Source organism: Bubalus bubalis, chromosome 20, assembly GCF_019923935.1.
Source record: "Bubalus bubalis isolate 160015118507 breed Murrah chromosome 20, NDDB_SH_1, whole genome shotgun sequence".
NCBI lineage: Eukaryota > Metazoa > Chordata > Mammalia > Artiodactyla > Bovidae > Bubalus > Bubalus bubalis.
This window is the reverse complement of record NC_059176.1, coordinates 13,452,228-13,476,251: the sequence shown is the minus strand read 5'-3', so window position 1 is coordinate 13,476,251 and position 24,024 is coordinate 13,452,228. Positions and strand designations below refer to the sequence as shown.

General features: G+C 37.2%; 2 protein-coding genes across 7 annotated transcripts in view; one reads left to right on the top strand and one right to left on the bottom strand.

The window, feature by feature from the left end:
* CPSF2 (cleavage and polyadenylation specific factor 2) overlaps nucleotides 1-18,952 on the top strand; it is a 32,026-nt gene extending 13,074 nt beyond the window's left edge. For all 6 annotated transcript variants that reach the window (XM_006071246.4, XM_006071242.4, XM_025271730.3 and 3 more), the window contains 9 exons: nucleotides 1,390-1,577; nucleotides 2,245-2,535; nucleotides 11,349-11,449; nucleotides 11,799-11,999; nucleotides 14,290-14,442; nucleotides 15,144-15,369; nucleotides 15,781-16,080; nucleotides 17,250-17,384; nucleotides 17,773-18,952. In XM_006071246.4, coding sequence (XP_006071308.1) covers nucleotides 1,390-1,577; nucleotides 2,245-2,535; nucleotides 11,349-11,449; nucleotides 11,799-11,999; nucleotides 14,290-14,442; nucleotides 15,144-15,369; nucleotides 15,781-16,080; nucleotides 17,250-17,384; nucleotides 17,773-17,865 — 1,688 coding nt within the window. In that variant the 3' untranslated portion in view covers nucleotides 17,866-18,952. The remainder of the gene's footprint in view (nucleotides 1-1,389; nucleotides 1,578-2,244; nucleotides 2,536-11,348; nucleotides 11,450-11,798; nucleotides 12,000-14,289; nucleotides 14,443-15,143; nucleotides 15,370-15,780; nucleotides 16,081-17,249; nucleotides 17,385-17,772) is intronic.
* LOC102408049 (cytochrome c oxidase subunit 7C, mitochondrial) lies at nucleotides 2,852-3,203 on the bottom strand. The gene has a single exon (XM_044933362.2). The coding sequence runs from the start codon at nucleotides 3,152-3,154 to the stop codon at nucleotides 2,963-2,965; it is 192 nt and encodes a 63-aa protein (XP_044789297.2). The 5' UTR covers nucleotides 3,155-3,203; the 3' UTR covers nucleotides 2,852-2,962.
* Nucleotides 18,953-24,024: the final 5,072 nt, after the last annotated feature.

The following is a 24,024-nucleotide window of genomic DNA, read 5'->3' as shown; positions in this document are numbered from 1 at the left end:
TATGATCCTTTGTACAGAGCTGTGAAGGTGCATGGTAGTATGACTGGCTGTTGGACATTTTTCTTGTCATAAGAGATTGGCTAACTCTAGTATTTTTGAAAGAATATTTTGTAACCGTATCAATATTTTTACGAAAAGATGCTTTTGTTGGTTTGAATTTAACTTTCTTGGGATAGGCATAAAGGTTGGTTTCTTTCTGTTATTCAGCATATTTCCTTGTCCTCATTGAACGTCAGACAACATACTTTGATGTCTAGCGAACATCACAACGTATAAAGATATCATATAAATACTAGAAAAATACTTACACTCAGAAAAATGAATGAAGGAGATAAATGAGGGTGTGCATAGTCTTGGTGTTTGGGTGTTTTATACGCTAATACAGTAGGCAATGGCACCCCACTCCAGTACTCTTGCCTGGAAAATCCCATGGACGGAGAAGCCTGGTGGGCTGCAGTCCATGGGGTCGCTAGGAGTCAGACACTACTGAGAGACTTCACTTTATTTTTTCATTTTCATGCATTGGAGAAGGAAACGGCAAGCCACTCCAGTGTTCTTGCCTGGAGAATCCCAGGGACGGGGGAGCCTGTTGGGCTTCCATCTGTGGGGTCGCACAGAGTCGGACACGACTGAAGCGACTTAGCAGCAGCAGCAGCACAGTAGTGTTGGTTCTAAAGAGATGCATCCAGGCCATCCCTGGTTGCTTCTGCTCTGGCTTGAGCCCTTTTATCTTTTATTCTGTTTTTGTAAGCTGCATTGGAATTCAACAGGGTAAATCGGATTCCAATTTCAACATGTTTGAAACCACCACCTTCATTTATCTACTTAAAAAGTATGACTTATATACTATGTTACTCTAAGACGATTTTCAATTCTTGGATTTTTGTTGTTGTTGTTGTTGTTTATTTTTGCTAGAGTTTGATTTGACTAAATAGTTCCAAGCAGATTTTCATCTAGAAAGTCTTTTATTGTAAGAAGGAATGTTAATTTGTCTTTTATTCTATAGGCACACATACATATAAAGCATGTATGTATTAAAGTATAAGTGTGTGTTTATAAACTTGGGAATTATGTTTCATAATGAAATTCATGGACGTGAGAGGTGAGGTGAGGCAGGTGAGACCAGAGTGACCTGGAAACACAAAGCTGATTGCATTTGGCTTGTTAGCCCAATTTTCCCAATACATTATACAAATGTCATTTTCTGTGTGTACTATGGGTGGAAAGGGTTAGAAACCATGATTTATAATTTTTCAATTAAAAAAAATAGTTAATGGCATTGTTATAAACCTTAGTCTTAATAGTGAAAACATGAAGATAAAAGTTATCTTTACTCTTATAGCAGGATATTGGTATGTCCTATTGGGATTTTACATTCTTGTTTTCTAGCAAATGTCCTGGAAACACTTCGAGGTGATGGAAACGTATTAATAGCTGTGGACACTGCAGGCAGAGTTCTGGAACTTGCTCAACTCCTTGATCAGATTTGGAGAACTAAAGACGCTGGATTGGGTGTTTATTCGTTGGCGCTCCTCAATAATGTCAGCTATAATGTGGTGGAGTTCTCTAAGTCCCAGGTTTGTTCTCATGTGATGTGTAATAAAGAAGTTTGCTACAGAAATTGGACTTATGGAAAACAGTGTCTTAAATGCTGTTTGAATTTTCTTTTTCTGTTGAGGTTGATGATGATAATGATGATGATATAAACTAAAAATCAACCACTTACTGTTATGTATTTTTTACATGTATTATTTCACTTAATCCTTAAATATCCTAGGAAGTAGGTTCTGTTTTTCTTGCCCTTTTACAGATTGGGTAGGTTGCTTCTCTAATGCATAGTATCACAATCTGTAAAATAGGGACAGAAATAGAACCCACCTCATAGAATATAAATGTTAGAATTCATTTTTCTCTTCCTTTTGAATAAGCTCTTTTTCTTGAAATCACAATGTCTTGGGTAAGATGTTCATTTAGAACTTATATAGTACCTTCTGAATAAGATTTAAGGTGACATAACTGAAACGTGTAAAATTACAGATTTTTAGGGATGAACATTTGGCTGAGAAGATTTGTTGGGGAATAGAAACAGACAATAAGCTACTTGTCAGCATGGTACAAATTTAAGCAACCATTGGTGGAAAAAAAGACTTAAGATTGAACTTGAACTCCTAAACTATTGTAGAATACATTCAAGTTATAATGCAGTATTTTCTAATTATTGCCATCTTTTCCCCCCATTATTAGGTAGAATGGATGAGTGATAAGTTGATGAGGTGTTTTGAAGACAAAAGAAATAATCCATTTCAGTTTCGTCATCTCTCTCTATGTCATGGTCTTTCTGACTTGGCTCGAGTACCTAGCCCTAAAGTTGTACTTGCCAGCCAACCTGACCTGGAATGTGGATTTTCAAGGGATCTCTTTATTCAGTGGTGCCAGGACCCTAAAAACTCGATCATTCTGACTTACAGAACTACTCCTGGGACTTTAGCACGTTTCCTAATTGATAATCCTTCTGAAAAAGTTACAGAAATAGAGGTAAGTGCTTGTGTGTGAACCTTATCTTGAAATTGTTTGGGGGATACGTTATGCATGATGTTTGTAACAGTCAGTGACCAAAAATAAAACCTGGAGTTGTTCCAGGATTTTTATCAGGCTGACAGTAGAGGGGCTTTAACAGCACATATTTCAGAGCTCCTTTATTGGAAATTCTCAGTATCGAACCCTTCCATGGTACCGTCTGGAACCATACCCAGAGAGTATGCATATATACTGTATTCTCACTCTGCAAAATTCCTTTCACATTCTTCCCATAATTGAAATCTGGCTATTTCTTTTTTTTTGTTGTTAAGGATTTATGCTATAAGTTTATTTACAGACATATCTAGGATGCTGAATTCAAGGGATTGATCCTTTTAAGAGACTGCACCTCTTAATATGCTCCTCTTCCTATCTGTCTCATGGATTACTTTTTAAGCAGTTGGTGTCTTACTATAAAGAAAGGTGCAGCAAATCCAGACCCAAAGAACAAAGTCATCAGAGCTAGTAATCTCCACTTGTTTTCCACTGAAAATGGTATATTCTTCCCTGGACCCTCCTCATAGTGGCTCCGACGAACCACTGAGCTTGTGAACCTCCGGATGCTCTGTCCCAACATAGCGCTGTTGGACACTCTACAAAAGATCCAGAGACCGGAGGCGGAAGAAATGGCGGCTGCAAACCTACTGCTCCTTGCCTCATGACCTTGCTCCTCTAACTGCCTGGCTATTTCTTAAGATTTCTTTTTCCAGTAGCCTTCTCTTTCCTGCTTCATGTATTTGAGTGGCATAGGTGTCCTTGTTCTGCATTGTAGCTTTCAAGCTATTTCCTTTCCCTCTGTAGCTCATGCCATCAGAATTGAAAATAAGCTGACCTCTTCTTGTTCCAGACACGTACTATTCTCTTGGTCATTGTCCTTCATTGGTGACTTTAGACCCTGGTTCACGGCCTTCCTGTCCACTCATGCTCAGGACTCCATTCATGATGACTTTAGCATCCATATGTATGATTTATCCAGTTCCTTGGCCCTCTCAGTTCCTTGACACTTTATTTCTTTTCTTTTTAAAATTGATAACACTTTATATCTTTGTGACCCTATGCACTGTAGCCCCCCAGGCTCCTCTGTCCACGGGATTTCCCAGGCAAGAATACTAGAGTTGATTGCCATTTCCTCCTCCAGGGGATCTTCCTGACCCAGGGATCAAACCCCTATCTCCTCTGTGTCCTACATTGGTGGATGGATTCTTTACCACTGAGCCACCTGGGAAGTCCTGACACTTTATTTCTTAATTTTTTTCTTCCACTCCACCTCAGCCATCTCTTCCCATGATCATGCAGTCCACTCCCATGGTCATACCTTTAACCTTGTTATGATCTACAGATCTCTCCCTTCAAGCAGACCACTGTGGTCTCATAGCTGACTGTCTCTGGTACTCCCATGCCAACAATGCTTTGGTCCCACTGGGACTTTGAATTCATGAACCTCATCACTTCTACTTAGTCATCATTGCTGTATCTTCTGGTCAATGGTCCAGCATTATTTTGCAGACACCTTTCTTTTTATTTATTTATTTGAAGTATAGTGTGATTTACAATGATTCAAAGCGATTCAGTTTTACATATGTATATATATTTTTTTTCTCAGATTCTTTTCCATTGTAGATTGTTGCAAGATATTGTTACAAGATATTTAACTCTTTTACCCTTCTTTCTGTTTATTGTACTTGCCTAGCAGACTCTAGTTAAACCATTTGCTTAATTCATGCCTATACTCAAGCAATCTGATGTTACTGGAGTTAAATACACTGTGTGGACAGGTTTCCCTTCACATTATTGACCTCACATGTCAGACAGGCACCCAGCACCAGCACTCCACATTCTGTGGGATAATGCTTCTCCCATTCTCCAGGAAGACAGTACCTTCTTTCTCCACGAATATCTTACAGCCCATCTCAGCCCTCACCTGTAGCACATGACCTTGTTTCAAACTTAACTGAGAAGTAGAAGCAGTCAGGGAGGAATTCTCTTACCTTCTCCTCACTAAATAGCCTAACCTGTCCTGCATCCACATTGCAGCCTTGTCTCCTGTTACGGGAGCAACATTTAGCCAAACAACCCAAAAGCCAAGAGATCATTTTGCTTAGTAACCAACACATCGAATCTGCCAATTTTTCAAAACTAATATGATTTGTAAGGCTTTCTAGGTAGCGCTAGTGGTAAAGAATCTGCTTACCAATGCAGGAGATGCAAGAGACGCTAATTTGATTCCTGGAGAAGGAAATGGCAACCCACTCCAGTATTCTTGCCTAGAAAATCCCGTGGACAGAGGACCCTGGCGGGCTATAGTCTATGGGGCCGCAAAGAGTTGAACATGACTGAAGCGAATGGATACTGAATGGTTAATAGCAGCCATTCTTGTGCACACTTTTAGATGATTACTGTTTATTTTGTCTTCATAGCAGTCATTTTAAGGAATGTTTAGTTTGTGAAAAGCTAAATGGTAAGGGTATCTTAGTCTTTAACTCGGCTTAGTGCATGCATGCTAAGTCGCTTCAGTTGTGTCCCTAACTCTGCTTAAGAAAAGCATAAATAGTAACTAAAATCTGATATACATTCACTATAAAAGCAGAATTGTTGAGGAAAGATTCAGAGCAGGCATATCAAAGTAAAATGCGTACTATCTTTTGGGCTATTTAATAGCTTAGAAATACAAAGTTAAAAGAAAATACGAAGTTCAAAACTTGAAACAGTTTCATCAGATATGAAATACTAAATCTGAAAATATTAATTACTGGAAATACAATGATGGCTGGTATGCCATTTGAAGAATTAGTAAAAGACTATGAAAAGTGATTTAAGTTTGAAAAAGAAAATGACATTCTGAGCTGAAACTTGAAAATGTTTTAGGTTTCTAATATTTTGGTAAGTAATACTTACGTCTAGGGTCTTTGCCCTCTTACCTTGTTAGGGATATTTCTTCTGTGGTTATCCTTTTTCTCTCCATTATCTATCACCTCTTTCCTTTATCACATCCAAAGTAATTTTTACTGTTGCTTGTCCCCCGTTCCCAAGCTTGTTCTTTTCTGAGTCTTCCTCATCTCATGGAATAGCAGCACTTTCCACGTACTTACTCAAGCTCTAAGTATAGATAATTTTAAAACATTCATTGACATATAATACATACATATAATATATACATATAATATAAAGTTTGTGTATTGTAAGCAAACAGCATGATAAATTTTCACAGATTGAACACACCTGTTCTAGCTTATACCCAGATCAGAAATAAACTATTACCAATTCTCCCAGATGCCCCCTTCCTCATCCTCCCTATCTTTCCAAGGGTAACCACTTTCCAGACTTCCAATACATAGACTATTAAAATTTATTTTCAATTCCTTTTCTCTCATTGTGTGTGTGTTAGTTGCTTAGTCATGTCTGACTCTTTGCGACCCCTTAGAGTATAGCCTGCCAGGCTCCTCTGTCTATGAAATTTTCCAGGTGAGAATACTGGAGTGGGTTGTCATTTCCTCCTCCAGTGGATCTCCTCGACCCAAGGGTGGAACCTGTGTCTCTTGAGTCTCCTGCATTGGCAGGTGGTTTCTTTACCACTGGCGCCACTTGAGAATTTTCTGTCATTACCCATGTCCAATCCAGGAACAATTCCTATTGACTTGACTTCCAGATATATCCTAAATATGTCTGCTTTTCTCCAGCTCCACTCCTGTCATGGTAAGGGTCTTGCCTGGGCTGTGCATTGGTTTCCTAATTGATGTCACTGTTTTTACTTTTATGCTCCCTTAATGCTTTATTCTCGTAGCAGCCAAAGACATGTCTTTTCCTTTCTCTCTGTTTCTCTCTCTCTCTTGTTTTATCATTTTAAAACCACATTACATGAAATTTACCATCTGAACCACTTGTAGGAGTCCAGCACAGGAGTGTTAACTGTGTGAACACTGGTGTGCAACAGAACTCTAAAACTTTTCAACTTGTAAAACCCAAGCTCTGTAACCATTGAACAACCCCCAAAGGCATCTTTTAAAAATTTATCATTTCGTGTCACTCCCTTGCTTGAACCCTCTGGTGACTTCCTTCTCTTTGAAAAAAAATCCAGACTCCTTTCCCAGGGTTGCAAGGTCCCACTGACCTGATCTTCCACTTTTCTGACCGTATCTCATTCTGCTTTCTTTATGCTCCACACTGCTTCACTGCATCAGGGGCTCCTTCTGCCTCTCATGTTCCTTCACAGCTTTGCACTTGTTTATTCCTTTACTCAAGTCTCAGTGAAAGGCCACCTCCTCAGGTAGGCCTTCTCTGACTACCAGTCTACTACTCAGTTGCCAACCCATCACATTATTTTCCCTAGCTGTCATTACTATCGGATATTTTTTCATGAGAAAGGGATCTTGTTTTTTTATATTCACTAGTACATGGAAGGTCCTCAATAAATGTGTAGGTTAAATTCATGAAACACCAGATGAGTGAATATGTAATAAACCAGACTTCTGATCATGTTAGATAAGAGTTTACTATGTATTTTTTTTCATCTACATTTATCCTTCTCTAGAGTCAAATCTTACTCATTTAAAAAGAGCAAAAATAGTAAATGAATAAGGATTAACGAATTGAAGTAGATTTGATTAAGAAAAAGGAATAACTTGGAGACAATGCAATGAAGAACTAGGAAGAAAAAAGCTTAGGGTTGATTATCCTAGAAATCTGCTTTTGAATTTAGCCGTTAATTTTAGCTATCTTATGTGAAAATACAATGGAAAGTAAAATTTATTATAGCAATAGGCATAAGCTAAATCATGGGGTAAATGTTTTGTTCAAGTTTATTTGTGGTTAAAACAGACAACTGTGTAAATTGCCTAGTGTGTACTACAGGAAAATAATGATACTTTTCTAAATTGAACTTACATTCAAGTATACTGCTAGGTAAATGTGAGATGCCAGAGGTAACATGTAAATCACTCTTTCATCCTACATAGTAGAATCACTTGATTTAGGTTTAATTTTTTTGTTACTTTTTATTGTAAAATAATTTAAAAGTTAACAGAAAAGTTGTAAAAAATACTATATCCAGATTTCCCAGTTGTCAGCATTTTATTGGTTTTGCCTTATGACTTCTTCATACACATACAGTATGAGATACTTTTTTGAAAGTAAGCTGCAGATATTCCATCATTACCTCTAGACACAGCAATACGCAATACCTAGAATTGAGGACACGCTCCTGTAAGATGTATATTTATGATACATCACTTGAAATAAGGAAATAAGCACTGATATACTGTTGATATTAATACTATTTCATCCATTGACCCCACTTGACTCTTGGTGATTGCTCCAGCTACGGCCTTTCCTTTTTGTTTGGCATCCCATCCAGGATGACACATTGCATTTGTTGTCAAGACCTGATATTTTTGAAGCATGTATGTTCTAGATTTTTTTTTTCTATTCACATACAAATATCTATATGATTTTTTTTTTAAAGAAATGGGACCAAATTTTCCATATATTTTTGAATAATGAAGGTTGCTACAGATTTACCTTATTCAATACTTGGTATAATAAACTTTAAAATGTTCTTGAATAAGTGATTGAATTATTTCTAGTGATTCTTTAATAATACATTATGTATACGTACTTTGATTATTTAACCCAGTGGTTCCCAAAAGCATGGTGCAAGGACCCCTGGGGGCTACCCAAGACCCTTCTATGGAGTCCACCAGTTGTTTTTCATGGTGATATTAAGATGTTATTTGTCTTTTACTGTGAAAGCGGGGGTGGGTAGAGTGCTGGTGCCTTAGCGTAAGTCAAGTCTGTGGCATCAAGCTAGGTTAATCACTGCATTTTTCATCACCATACACTTGTCGTTCAAATAAAGTTGCAGTGAAGAATATCCTTGATGAAGCAGTAAAAGTTATTTACTTTTATTCAACTTACAAACTTTTATTAAACTTTAATAAAGTTACAACTTTATTAAATCCTTTTAAAAGAACTTCTTAAAATAATCTTGGTGTCAAGATAGGAAGTATACAGAAGCACTTGTGTTACATACTAGATTGGCCAAGAGTTTATTTGAGTTTTTCCCTAACATCTTACAGAAAACCCAAATGACTTTTTTCGGCCAACCCAATATGATGTTTGTCTTGAAGAAATCACTTGGGTAATTGCTTGAGTTGTTGAGTTAAACTAGCTACTTTATTTCCTGGAACACCAGTTTTACTTGAAATGACGTGGTTATTCAGACTTGTGTATTTGGCAAATATTTTCCCAAAAAAGAATAATTGAGCTTGTGACTCTAAGGAAAACAATTGACAGACAGCATTTCTTGCCTCAGTCTGATAAAACTGAAACTTTCAAGTGAAAAGTAGCATTTTGGAAAACTTAGCCTGTCATTGTCAGATTGACAACATCACTTTTCTGGTGAGATGGTAGTGTTATTTGCAAATGTTGATTTTAAAAAATATTGTCAAATTTGTATAATATTGTGTAATTTATGAACTAATATTCATAAGTTAATGAACTTAACTGTGTGACTTAATGAACTAATATTTTCCAAATATCTAATGCATGAAGTTGCAAAGTAATGTACAAGTAAAAAGTCCAGTCAAAATGTAAGATCAATCAGTCAATTTTACTGTAACAAAGTACAGAAGTTATGGGTATGATTAAAGATTCCACATTACAACTAGCCTTTAAGAAACCACCACTTTTTGAGTTTTAATGTAATATCAAAGAAGAATATTCATGAAAAGGCTATTTAAAAATTTTTCCAGCTATTCATCTGTGTGAGGCTGGATTTTCTAAATATACTTACTTTAACCAAAATGATATATGGCAAGAAGCAGAATGTGAGAATCCAACTGTCTTCTATTGAGCTAGATATTAAAGAGACTTGTAAAAATGTAAAATAATGCCATACTTTTTACTATTCTTTTTTTCTTGCTTTGGAAACTATCATCTTTTGTGAAAAATGATGTTAACATTAACATGATATGAGTGATTTTATTTTTAATGAACAAATAAATTTTTAAAAATCTCTCAGTTTTAATTTCTGATATGGTAAAATATGAATAAATATAACCTACAAAAAACATAAGTTCTTCAGGGTTCTCAGTAATTTTTAGGAGTTTAAAAAGAGATGTGTGGAGAAGGAAATGGCAACCCCTTCCAGTATTCTTGCCTGGGAAATCTCACAGTCAGAGGAGCCTGATGGGCTACAGTCCAGAGGGTTGCAAAGAGTCAGACACAACTTAGCAGCAACAGCAACGGCAACATGGTCAGGTAGATCGTGATTTGGGGAGATACTTCTTGATGGAATCGTGGCATAAAATGGAGAGTGATACGACATAGCAATATGGAATACAGAGTTTTGCAAGAAATTAAAATGTGTGTATAGAATGTGCTGTGCTGTGCTTAGTTGCTCAGTCGTGTCTGACTCTTTGCAGCCCCATGGACTGTAGCCCAGCAGGCTCCTCTGTCCATGGGGATTCTCCAGGCAGGAATACTGGAGTGGGTTGCCATGCCCCGCTCCAGGAGATCTTCCCAACCCAGGGATCGAACCCAGGTCTCCCACATTGCAAGCGGATTCTTTACCCTCTGAGCCACCAGGGAAGCCCATGTATAGAATGAGTGTTCCAAATATTCAAATAATAAGGTCTGGGGCTAAAGAGAAAAAAAAAATAAAAAGAGATCAGAAAATTTGAGGACTACTGATTAGATCATTCCATGCTGATGGATTTTAAAGCTGTGTCCGGTTTTTCAGTCTTGTAAACATTGTTGCCATGTACTTTTTCCCCCCTCACGTGTGTGTGATTGTTTCAGTAGATAACTTCCTAGAAGTAGAAGTGCTGTGTTAAAAGGATAGGTACATTTTCAGTTTTAGATGTTGACAAATTGCTTTCTAACATAGTCATTGTAATTTTCCCATAGTGGATGGAAGTAACTTTTCCCTATAGTAATTACTGTAGCCAATTTCATAAATTAAAAGATGGTTTTACATTAAAAATTTTTGCATTTTTCAAATATCATTTGGGTCAAGTGGTAGAGAATCCACCTGCCAATGCAGGAAATGCAAGTTTGATCCTTGGGTTGGGAAGATCCCCTGGAGAAGGAAATGGAAACCCACTGCAGTATTCTTGCCTGTAGAATCCCATGGCCAGAGGATCCTGGTGGGCTACAGTCCATGGGTTGCAAAGAGTCGGACATGACTTAGCGACTAAACAATAACAACAAAAATTATTAGTAAAATTGAGTATGTTTTCATGGCTATGAATCTTTTTTCTTATTTTATAAAGTGCTTGTATATCATTTTGTCCTGTTTTGATGTGTTGACCATCTTTTTCTTAACATATTTGGAAGAGCTCTTAGGAAAAAGTAGCTTCTGATAGTCAAATAGTGCTGCAGATAATTTTCTCAGTTTCTTTTCATTTCATGAGATTAGAATATCAGAGTTTTTTTCCCCTCGTTACCATATTTATTCACCTTTTCTTTTCAGTTTTGTGTCATTTGTAGCTCTCACCTACACCAAGTTATAAAAATACTTTTCTGTATTTTCTTTGCCTGATTGGTGATTTTTAACCAGTTTGATTTAAATTAAACCCATCCTGAAAATGTGACAGCTCAATTTTAATACTAATCTAAATAGGACCTGTGATTGCACGTAATAGAAACTTGAATATTTCAGAGGAAAATTTAGTTTAAAGATGATGAATCAATTTAGAGATGTAATGTATTTCTCACACCCCACTGCCTTAACCTCCTAGTATTAATACTTCCTTTCATCTGCTATTTTTCTGTAGTTGAGGAAACGTGTGAAACTTGAAGGGAAAGAACTTGAAGAATACTTGGAAAAAGAGAAACTAAAGAAGGAAGCTGCTAAAAAGCTCGAGCAGTCAAAAGAGTAAGTTGTTTTCAGGCAGATTAGAAATTTTTATAATTTGAGAACGTGTTTCTACACAAAAATGTTTAATTGAAAATATTTAAATTTTCTTTTGACTTTATTGCTTTTGATACATCTTTCCAGTGGTGCTAGAATTCTAAATTCTTTTCAGTGCTAATATTAGCATGTATTTATTAGTTGGCCTGTTATCAATTGGCCGTTTACACTATATTTCAGAAAATAGCAGTCCAGTAATACTGTCATTATCATTGAATTAATATTGACTGTTAATTTAAGAATAATTTTATAAATATTCATTAAAAATCATTTGGGGACTTGCTGATCTGTACCTTTTCACAAACTCCCTTAGGGCAGACATAGATTCCAGTGATGAGAGTGACGCTGAGGAAGACATTGACCAGCCATCAGCGCATAAGACCAAGCATGACCTGATGATGAAAGGCGAAGGCAGTCGTAAAGGAAGTTTCTTCAAACAGGCTAAAAAGTCTTATCCTATGTTTCCTGCCCCAGAAGAAAGAATTAAATGGGATGAATATGGAGAAATTATCAAGTACGTGAGCAAAACAAGCTTTTCTTGCTTCTAGATTGGAGGTAGTAACTGTGTTGTCATTTGAGCTTAATGAATTTGGTCCTTCTGGTTATCATGTATGTAGTTTCTGAGTATCTCAGCTTGAAAGATACAGAAAACTTTTAATTTAAAATGTAAAAATAGGTTGAGGAACATCTAGAAAGTTACTATTAAAGGAGAACTGATAATTTTATTACTTAGGTATGTAAAATGTTTTAAAAAGACGATCACTACTCTTTCCCCTCTCCCCACTTAAAAAGAGAGGTAAGGGACATGCAGGGCTTCCCAGGTGGCGCTAGGGCAAAGAACACCAATGCAGGAGACGTAAGAGATGTGGGTACGATCCCTGGGTGGAAAGAACCTCTGGAGGAGGGCATGGCAACTCACTGCAGTATTCTTGCCTGGAGAATCCTATGGACAGAGGAGCCTGGCAGGCTGTGATCCATAGGGTTGCAAAGAGCTGGATACGACTGAAGTGATTTAGCACGTGCACAAGGGACATGCATTGGAAAAAGATGTATGACAGGAAGAACTTTTGACAGCTAGAGTTATGTTAAGTTGGGGAAATGGGTTATGTTTCAAGTATTGCATACCTGTTTCAGTTATAAGAGGAATAGGAGATATCATGTGTGGAACCATGGAAAATCTACACCGTTAGACAAACAACTGAAATCAAATGTTCGAATCACAGCCTTGAAAACACTATTGTCCTGCATAAAGATCAGTAAATGTCAGATGCCTTAGCATAGTGCACAACGTCTTGCACAGTTTGGTCTCTCCCTACTTACCTATTATATTTTTCTGTATTTCTGTTACATTAGTGTGTGTTCTTCATTCTGGTGGTACCAGCCTTCTCTCAGTTTCCTCCTGCTCAGCCTTTTCTTTTTTCTTAATTGGAGTATAATTGCTTTACAGTGTTCTGTTAGTTTCTGCAGTATAATGAAGCGAGTCCGCTACATGTAAATATATATCTCCTCCCTCCTGGCCTCCCTCCGACTGCCCTTCAACCCCACCCATCTTGGTCTTCATGGCTACTCAGCTTTTTCCTGTCATGCATTTACACATTTCTTTCCTTCAGCTGTGTTCCACCTTCCCACCCCAGGCTTTCAGGCTGCTGAGTCTGGCCTCACAAACTCCTGGAAAGCTTTGCTCTTCTCCCCTGCCACCCCAACACAGTTACCTCCCTCTCTTGTACCTTCTTTGTTCTCCTTTAATGGTATCTTGAGCATATGGTCTTAGGTCATCCTTGGGTTTAATTAGGAAAATTCTACTGTTTATTTGGCCCTCTAAAGTAGTAGGGAAAAAAGCTAACAATCTAAACAGTGCTGGAGAGTTTGCTCACAGCTTCACTTAATTAGCGCCAGTCTGTTTAGCATATGGACAGTGCTCTTTAGCTTCAATTTTCTTATCTTAAAAATGGAGGTAAAAATAAAGTAAGTTGCGCTTTTAAGGCACTCAGCATAGCACCTGACTCGCAGTAAATGCATGTTAGGTGGTTGCTGCCTGCCCTGGTTGCGTGGATTACAGTGGGCAACGCGCTACAGTTGCTCCATGGGTTGCAGTCAACGATACTGGGCTCCTGCAGCAGTCTAGGTGCTGGGTTGTCAGAGAGGACTGTGAGGGGATTTGGGGCTAGGGCATGATAAATACTGAGGTTAGAGAGAATGTTTTAAAAAAAAAGTTTGCCTTTTAATTTTAACAGAGAACTGTCTGATACTCAAAAATAAATGTGCTAGTAGTTTGTTGAGATAAAAGTGAGGGCTTTTGAGGGAGCTAATGATTTGTGTCTTGGTCTTCTCTGTAATAAGCAAAAATGGAGAGTCTTCTGCTTTCATCAGGCAGGGAAGGAATAATGGGTGGGGGTGCATCTTAGGGAAACTAAAGGAGATCTGAGATTTGTAAGATTGGAAATTGACAAGAGAAACCACAGAAATTGAGAAAATGAATTACTGGAGCAAAGGAAGGGCCAGGTTGCGGTAGTACTTGTGGCAGCCACTAAAGTCTCTGAATGACCTGTCTAGATAGGGCCTTTTCGCGCCTCACATGGTGTGTTTTAAAGTGTACTTAAAGAACCTAATATATGCTGTCATTCGATTACTGAAACTATTCGATTACTGAAATTATGAAGTTGCACTGACTTTGGATCAGATGTATATTTGAATCTTGAGATAATGTAAGGAGTCTAAAAATTGTGCCATCTACTAATTAGTTCTATATATTAAATAATACTAGCTTGCTTGTTACTACTTCTAATTAGAGGCTTATTATTTAGACCAGAGGATTTCTTAGTGCCAGAACTTCAAGCTACTGAAGAAGAAAAAAGCAAATTAGAGTCTGGCCTGACAAATGGAGATGAACCCATGGATCAGGATTTATCTGATGTTCCTACTAAGTGTATTTCTACAACAGAATCTATTGAAATAAAGTAAGTGCTTTTGTTGCATTTTGCAAATAGATTACAAAGTAAAATTTCAAGTACCTGAATTATATAATTGACATTGTTTCAGAGGTTATATTTCTGAATATTCACTAGCAAGTGCTTAGTTAATTTTTTTTTCTTCTTGTGATATATGGGAGTTTTTCCCTTTATTAATGATATTGGAATGCCAAAGTGAATTGGTGGTGAGGGGGTTAAACTTCACATTGTACATTTATATGAAGAAACATTCTGGTGTTTTTAGTAAGTTGAGTAGCAGGTGAACTTGTGTAATTCACAAGTTTAATTTTTCTAAGAGCTTTTTTAGTAAAATAAACACCTTGACTCAATTACCTCTAGGGCACTAATATCTTAAAAACACCACTGTGTCTTAAAAATACCCATTGTGAACCTTTTTCCCCCTTTCTGCTAGTGTAGTTAACAGCAGCAAATGATCATTTTGGAATATATATATTTTTTAAGTTATCAGAGAGCAGAGTGGCTTATTTGTCTAGTAGTATCATTTAGTATACATTCTTGAGTAGAGCTAAGAGCTTAATAATACATGTTAACAATATAACACAGGTATATTCCTCAAATCCTCATGCTACATGTTGATACATTTCTTTCCTGATGATAAAAGCTATTAAAAACCTAATTTTAGAATGAACTTACCAGAAAAGGAAACTTGAATAATCATTTAATTACAGAGCCAGGGTTACTTACATAGACTATGAAGGACGCTCTGATGGGGATTCCATTAAAAAAATCATCAACCAGATGAAACCACGCCAGTTAATCATTGTCCATGGACCACCAGAAGCCAGTCAGGATCTTGCAGAGTGCTGTCGTGCATTTGGTGGGAAAGATATTAAAGTATACATGCCAAAGCTGCATGAGACAGTCGATGCCACTAGTGAAACTCACATCTACCAGGTAAGCATGCTGGCCTTCAAGCAGCAAGTCCTAGGGGGCGAGATTATTGGTGGTTTCCAACCTCAGCTCCACATCAGGAGAGCTCTGGGGGAGTCAAGGGGGTTCAATGTTTTCGTCTTAAGTCTCACCAGTTACATTAGAATGACTGCAGGTGGGACCCTGGCATCAGTAGAAAAGAAAATTTGCCATGTGGTCCCAGTGTGCAATGAAAGTTAAGAACCTTTACTAAGGAAAGTAGATGGGGCCCTAATGATCTTACGGGTCATTGGGTCATTACCAGTCACAGTGAGAGATTTTTAAACTTTAATACACAGTACTAAAGTTAGAAAATTATAATAATAGGTCATATTTAATTGTCAAGTTATACTCTGTGGGCTTTATTTCTCTTTTTCCCCTTTGCATCATATCTAGGTGAGATTAAAAGATTCACTTGTCAGCTCCCTTCAGTTTTGTAAGGCAAAAGATGCCGAACTAGCTTGGATAGACGGTGTCTTAGACATGAGAGTTTCCAAAGTGGACACAGGAGTTATTTTAGAAGAAGGCGAACTAAAGGATGATGGAGAAGACTCCGAAATGCAGGTGGATGCGCCTTCAGATTCTAGTGTCATAGCACAGCAGAAGGCCATGAAAAGTCTGTTCGGAGACGATGAGAAAGAAACAGGTGAAGAAAGTGAGATCATTCCTACTCTGGAACCCTTACCACCTCATGAGGTAAAAAAAGCATGTGCTGCTTCTCCTCTCTCCCTTAATTTGCCCTTTGAATTTTCCTTCTATGTTTTGAACCATTTAAAATGTGTCATATGTAGACTCATTTTGAAGTTTTAAAAAAATTACTAAAGATAACGTTCCTGTGCTTGTGCGTGTGTGTCTTCCACAGCTAAAGAATAACGATAGTAGAGAACCCTTCGGCAAATCTTCTAAGACACATACTTGTTCCATGATTTGTTTTTTCCAGAATAGATTTTTAAATGTTAAGTTTGATGGTTGGGAGGGTCACCTGTCTACTTCTATTATAGTTAGGAGATTTATAATTCCATTTTTCTATGTTGCCTATTCAGTTGAACCGCTTTTGTTTTTGATATAGTTAGAAATGTTTTATTTAGTAGAGATATAGTTTTAGTTTGGTATTTTGTTCACGTGTTCTCAAGAGATATCTAGTTAACTGGCAGAGCTGTAAAATAGTTTAACGTATGGTAATACTAAAAGCACATGATGAGAGTCTTAAACGACTGTCCAGTGATGTCTTTAGCCCTTCTATGCAATAAGGAATGAAGAGATGGCCTCTTTCATCAGATCCCTTCTAGCACAACTCTTGAAATTGCAGGAAGGAATTAGGAACTTTTCTCTCTGTGCCAAAGCTGGCACTCTCCAAAACAACTTCAAAGTAGTGGCATTACGTTGAACCACTTGCCTTTGATTCTAAAACCCACGGTGTCCACCGCATTCACAGAGAGAGGGGAAGGACAGTGGAAGCGGGATCAGGGACAATTATCCTCTGAACTATATACAAAGGACTGGGATCTGGAAAATGAAATTTCGGTTCAGTTCTGCCTACTGGCACTCTCGTTGACCCCCTTTGGCAAGTGGGTGAGTGAAGAGCATAACATTATCAAACGTCTTTCTGTTATTATGAGGCATGACTAATAAACTTGATTGTGAAACATCCAGAAAATGTGAAGGGCTTTGTAATGTTAAATAAGGAGGTAAAACTCAGAATAACAACTGGGAATATGATTTACAGACTTGAAATGATCTGTCAAAGGAATTCAGGGGATAATAGAAAGTATCTTTGAGATCATGTGTTACTTCCCTTTATTCAGTACAACTCTGTGTCTGGTGTTCTGTTTGAAATTCTTCTTTTCCCTTTAACCTTACCTCAGGTTCCTGGACATCAGTCGGTTTTTATGAATGAACCAAGACTGTCAGACTTCAAACAAGTTCTTTTAAGGGAGGGGATCCAAGCTGAATTCGTAGGAGGTGTGCTCGTTTGCAACAATCAAGTGGCAGTCCGTAGAGTAAGTGTGTTTTTAGTAAAGAAGGACTGAGTGAACGAATACTTCTGGTATTTTGTTATTTTGAATTCTGTAATTCTTGATTGAGTTAATTTTATAAACTGGAGCTCAGTAAATTAAATTTATAATGATGACCTTGAAGGCTTTTAAAAGGGACTGTCAAAGATGTGATATATAATTTTATTGTAGATTTTTATTATTTGAATCTTCTGACATTTATGTGTCTATGTAAAATTCATGACTGGAATATTATGTTCATATTCTGTGAATCAGAACAGTCACTTCCTAATCAATCATAAAGTTACCTAGTTAATATGTTTTGGTTATCACGTCTGCATATTAATGGGTAGAAGATGTACTAAAGAACTTTTTTTTTCTACTTGGTTTCTAGACGGAAACTGGACGCATTGGATTAGAAGGCTGCCTTTGTCAAGACTTTTATAGGATAAGAGACCTTTTATATGAACAGTATGCCATTGTGTAAAGGACATGATGTCAAAACGTATCTGTTTGACCTTTCTAAGAAAAAAGGATTCTTATTCTAAGCTTTTGCTTTTTTGTTTTGTAACATATAAAAAGAATCTGCCAGAAAAACTTAACATGCATTTGATTTTTAAAAATGTAAATAGAAACCATATTGCTAATGCTCAAATGAGCATGCTGCCTTTTGGCTTTCAGAGTGTCAGAGATCCTTACGAGTGCACAGGCCTTGGAGTTGAAGGTAACTGGCTTCCTTTACAGACCCCTTATTTTAGAAGGGCTTTTACTTGAATTAAACAATGCAACTTAGCAAACCCGTTCATGGCCTTAGAGAAGCATGTTTGCATGAATTCTTGCAAACTGTTTCTTATATTTTCTGGAATGAAAAGTAGGAATTTCTTTTAAAAAGATGTGCTATAAAAAAAACAAACTGATAAAACAGTTTTTTGAGGCCTATGTATTTAAAAAACGGAAAAACCAAGAGTACGTGCTGTAACTTGAATTCCTGTATGCAGTTTTCTTCACATGGAGCCTCTCTTCTCCGTGGCATGCTTCCCAGTGATTCACTCTTCCATGAGATGGGATACATTTGGTTCAGAAGTCAGTTTTTATTTCCCCCATTTCTTATTTTATCAAGATTTTGTTCCTGTTATGTTGTTCAATTTGAATTATAACACTGTCATTTGGATATATGTAATTGAAAAAAACTCCTAGTCTTAAAGGTCTTGCCTACGTTTAAACACATCTTAACTCACAGCTTGGTTACTGTATTGGAGACTGTTCAGTGCTTTGCTTTCAGAGGAGCAAATGTTGAACTTTACATTTTTATAAGGTAACAGTATAATTAAGAGGTGTAAATGTGTTCATCTCTTAGGCTTGCTTTCTCCTAAGGTTGCCCAAACAGTGGTTGAATTTTATACATATTGCTACAAAAATAATACTGAAGTTGGACAAGACCATCCTTTCTATGTTCATGTCTTTCTTGGGGCCAGCAGCCTCGGTACAGTGTAAACCACTTGTGCTTAAGAGTAAAAACAGTACATGCAATTTGCATTGAACTTAAAAATGAAAATCATGTCACCCTGTTGTAATCTGTTGGTGCTTTTTTAGAATGTAGCTTAATCATGACAGACCTTGATGTTTACTTCTTAATTATTTAACCCCACCTCTCTCTACACTTCAGCATTTTTAGAAGAATCAGTCTTCTTGTTTAACTTATATGGAACTATGCATAGTACAACCCAGTGATATCAGACAAGAATTAATAGTTCATTCTATTTCTAAGGCTTACAGAGGTGTTACTGTGGGTTAGATTGCTAATGCAAAGTTCATAGCCTTCTGGTACTGAAAACCAGATACACAAAACAATGTTACAGGTGATGAAGATAAAGGGTATGTTTTTTTGGTAGAGCTCTGAAAAAGAATCACTTTTCAGCTCTTACTGCTGAATAGAGTAAGCCTAGAATTCTATTTATATTCCAGGGAAAAGAAAGTTTGCACTTGTTTGATGGCTTAAAGCATCAGGTTATACATATTACATTGCAGTACTGATACTGAAAAATCATTTCTTGCTTTGCCTTTCTATCGTCCTATGAATGGGAACTAAATGTTAAAGCGCTGCTTGAAGATGCTGTGCTAACTAATGTCAATGCAGGAGCAAGGTTTTCACCTGTTTCTAGATGACAGTATTACTAAAATCTCTAAAATGAAGATATTTGTTCAGTCTCAGTTGCCTAAGAAAAATGTAAATTTTAAAAAGGACTCTGAGATAAATCATGAGCTCAGAGGAACTTTCAGATTATCATTTTTCAGAAGCAGACTAAATACAGTGGACCGTCAGTTGATATCTATAAATAATTTGGTTAAAAAGAAATTTTATTCTGTAATTTGTGTCAATGGGATTATAAATGTCAAATATTACAGATTTTTTTATTTTCATGAACCAGTAGGTGGCCTGAAACAGAAGTGAGGAAATCTATTTTCTAAGGAGGGCCTTTGCCTTTAAAAAATTTTCTTAGATAACAATTCACATACCTTTAAAATTCACTTTTTTAAAGTTACATTCATTGGTTTTTTTTTTTTAGTGTATTTACAGAGTTGTGCAACCATTGCCACTGCCTAATTCCAGAATACTTCATCACCCCAAAAAGAAACGTCATATTTGTTAACAGTCACTCCCCATTCTCACTTCTCAACTCTGGGCAACCATTAATCTGTTTTCTGTCTTTATGAATTTACTTATTCTTGATAGTTCAAAAAAATGCAATCATACAGTGTGTGTTTTTCTGTGTCTGACTCTTGGCATAACCTTTAGGATTCATCAGTGGTGTAGCATGTATCAGTATGCTTTTTGTGGCTGAATAATACTCCATGTGGATGCACCACATTTTGTTTTAGTCCATTCATCCGTTGAGAGGCATTTGGTTTGTTTCCGCTGTTTGGCTATAATGAATAATGCTGCTCTGAATGAATATTTGTGTACAAGTTCTTGTATGGGCATATGTTTTCAGTCTAAAGAAGCATATACCTAAAAGTAGAAGGGCTGGATCATATAGTAACTCTGTGTAACCTTTTGAAAAATTGCCATACCGTTTTCCAAAGTGGCTGCACCATTTGCCATTCCTCCCAGGAGTGTATGAGGATTCCAGTTTCTCCATGACCTTGGCAGCACTGATGAACCATTATCTTACTTTAGCCATTTTACTGTGTATGAAGAGGTATCTCATTGTGGTTTTGATTTCCATTTCTCTAATGACTGATGATTTTGAGCTTCTTTTCTTGTACTTATTGGCCATTTATCTTTTGTAGGTATGTATCTGTTCAGATCCTTTGCCTATTTTTAAATTGGGTTATTTATCTTTTTATTGTTGAGTTAAAGAGTTTTTTATTTTTTTTAATGTATTCTGGATACTAAATCCTTAACATATGTGACTTGCAAATATTTTTTCCCATTTGTAGACATTTTTTCCCGTCTCTTGTGTCCTTTGAAACACAAAACTTTTAAATTTTGATGAAGTCTAATGTATCTTTTTACTTTTTAGTTCCTTATACTATTGGTGTTGTATCTTAGAAAGCCGTTGCTTCATCCATTGTCACAAAAATTTATGCCTATTTCTTTCCTAAGAGTTTTGTGGTTAAATATAGTTCTTAAGTCTTTGATGCATTTTTGAATTAACTTTTACATATGATGTGAGCTAAGGGTCCGATTTCATTCTTTTGCACTTGAATATCCAGTAGTGCTGGCATCATTTGTTGAAAGACGATTTCCTCATTAAATTTTCTTGCCACCTTTGTTGGAAATCAGTTGCCCGTGAATGTATGACTTTCTTCCTAGAGTCTTAGTTCTGTTTCACTGATCTGTTCATCTACCCACATCTATCTGTATGCCAGTACCACATTGTTTTGAATACTGTAACTGTATCAGGTTTTTAAGTCAGCAAGTGTACATCCTCCAACTTTTTTCTCTTTCAAGATTATTTAGGCTGTTCTGGTTCCGTAGCATTTTCTTAGGGATTTTAGAATCAACTTACCAATCTCTGCAAAAAAAGCCCTCTCACTTTTAATAGGGAAAAAAGGTAGTTGGAATTTGTCACTTAAAATCGTAAAACATTAAGGCTGAGTGGGACTGTAGAATTCATCTAGTTCTACACACTTATTTCAATGTTGAATGAATGGGCCTGTGGAAGGGAAGGGATTTGCTTAAGATAGGTAGCTAGTCAGAGACAGAGGTGGAATTGGAACCTAGCCTTCATAGAGTTCATTCATTTGACACTAAATGAATCTAGAATCCTTATAGAATCCACTAATTCAATACTAAAATAAGTGTGTTGAACTAGATGAATTCTGCAGTCTGAGATTTTAACTACTTTTTTTTCCTGCACTGCTGTACTGCTCTGGTTCCTTATTATATTCACTTTGCTTATGGAGAATATGTTCACTTTATCTGCTGTAAGAACAGCATGAACAACAGCCTGCTCAGAGGACTGCTTCCATCCTGTGTGATGGCCAGTAAAGGTGGGGCCGGGGGTGGGGGGGCAGATAGGGTGGGGACAGAAAGGGTAAATGTCACGTCCTGTACTTTTCTTCGGTTTCAAGGTTCTAGAGGTTTAGATAAAATAAGGTTATTGTCCTTTAAATATTGATGAACTCATTACCACTTAAGTCAAAGGGTGTAAATAGTGGTTGGTGATTGAGAGGTCGATTGTTTGCTTGTTTGGGTTGTGGTTGCTCCCCATGACCCCAACCCCTTGTTTATCCAGCCACGTGGCATCTACAGAGTGGATGGATATGTATACATGGAACTAGAGGAGGAACCTTCAGATCTGCTGCCTGGGTGAGGATCAAGGGAAGGTTTTTCTCCTTCTTGTGCTTTTTCTCACTCTAACCACCTTAATTGTGTTTATGAGAAAATACCCCAGATTGTCAAAATAAACACGGAGGACTTTGCTGAAAGTGAGGGTATCTTTGTTTCTCTCTCCCATCCATCTCTATGCCCACCTCCCCCATCCCACACACACACCCACATAGCTCTAGTTTTTTGGTGCTTTTTCCTTCATTACTCAAGTCCATTTCATTTTAGTTCTTGAAGTTAAAATGTGATTTTGAGGAGCAAAATAGTACAAGTTTGGAGAGTTTTGCATCTCTCCTCATTGTTGAAGAGAACCGCAAGTATATGTGCTTCTTTTGTGAAATTGTTACTGGATTCCGTGGATCCTACTCAGACTTGATACTGAGTGATAATTTCAAGTGGAGAATACACAAAGGATTCATAAGGATGTACTACATCACTTTCTGAAGTTATTTTTAATGTTCAGTATCCAATTTATCATATTCATTTCCTTTTTTCCTCCCTGTCACAATTGTAATTTTTTTTGAAAGTGAAAGTCACTCAGTCATGTCCGACTCTTTGGGACCCCATGGATTGTAGCCCGCCAGGCTCCTCTGTCCATGGGATTCTCCAGGCAAGAGTACTAGAGTGGGTTGCCATGCCCTCCTCCAGGGGAGTCTTCCCGACCCAGGGATCGAACCTGCCATCTCTTATATCTCTCCTGCTTTGGCAGGCGGGTTCTTTACCACTAGCAAAAGGCACTATTAATTGTTCATTGGAAACTAGTGAAGGCGTGAAACAAATCTCTCTGGGAAGCTGTTTTTATTCTAAGGGTGCTGCTGCTGTCCTTGTTTATTTTTGGACCTCTCATTTCTCTTCAGATTCATGTACCAAGCTTATGAGAGATGTAATTTATTTCAGAAACACACTGTGGCCTTGGCCCAACATATGCCATTACCATTTGACTCTAAATGATTCCCCCCACCCCCGCAAATATTTAAAAACTTTTCTTTTATAGGCAGACATTTGCTATCATAGAAGATTTTTTATATTAAAGAGTTATCTATTAAATACCAAATTATAATTGAAATAAAAGTAGTGAAATATACCACAAATCATAAAGATACTCATGGTTTGGGTTAAATTTCATACTTAAGTATCAAAGGATGTATGTCTCTGATGAGATTATGGAAATCCTGTTATAAGAAAAATATTACTTAAACCTAGATGTACAGGATTTAAATTCTCAAGGTTTCTCAATATCTCCCATGTGTAATTTTTTTTAAAGGAGACAGACATATTGTAGGGAGAAGTATGTCTAATGAGAAAGGTTCAGTTCAGTTCAGTCCAGTCACTCAGTTGTATCTGACTCTTTGCGACCCCATGGACTGCAGCAAACCAGGCTTCCCTGTCTATCACCAACTCCCAGACTTTACTCAAACTCACGCCCATTGAGTTGGTGATGCCATTCAACCATCTCATCCTCTGTTGTCCCCTTCTCCTCCTGCCCTCAGTCTTTCCCAGCATCAGGGTCTTTTCAGATGAGTCAGCTCTTCACATCACGTGGCCAAAGTATTGGAGTTTCCGCTTCAGCATCAGTCCTTCCTGTGAACATTCAGGACTGATTACCTTTAGGATGGACTGGTTGGATCTCCTTGCAGTCCAAAGGACTCTCAAGAATCTTCTCCAACACCACAGTTCGAAAGCATCAATTCTTCAGCACTCAGCTTTCTTCACAGTCCAACTCTCACATCCATACATGACCACTGAAAAAACCATAGCTTTCAATAGACAGACCTTTGTTGGCAAAGAAATGTCTCTGCTTTTTAATATGCT

What these genes read in the sequence shown, in the direction of transcription:
- LOC102408049 (XM_044933362.2), bottom strand. Translation starts at nt 3,154, where the DNA reads ATGTTGGGACAGAGCATCCGGAGGTTCACAAGCTCAGTGGTTCGTCGG.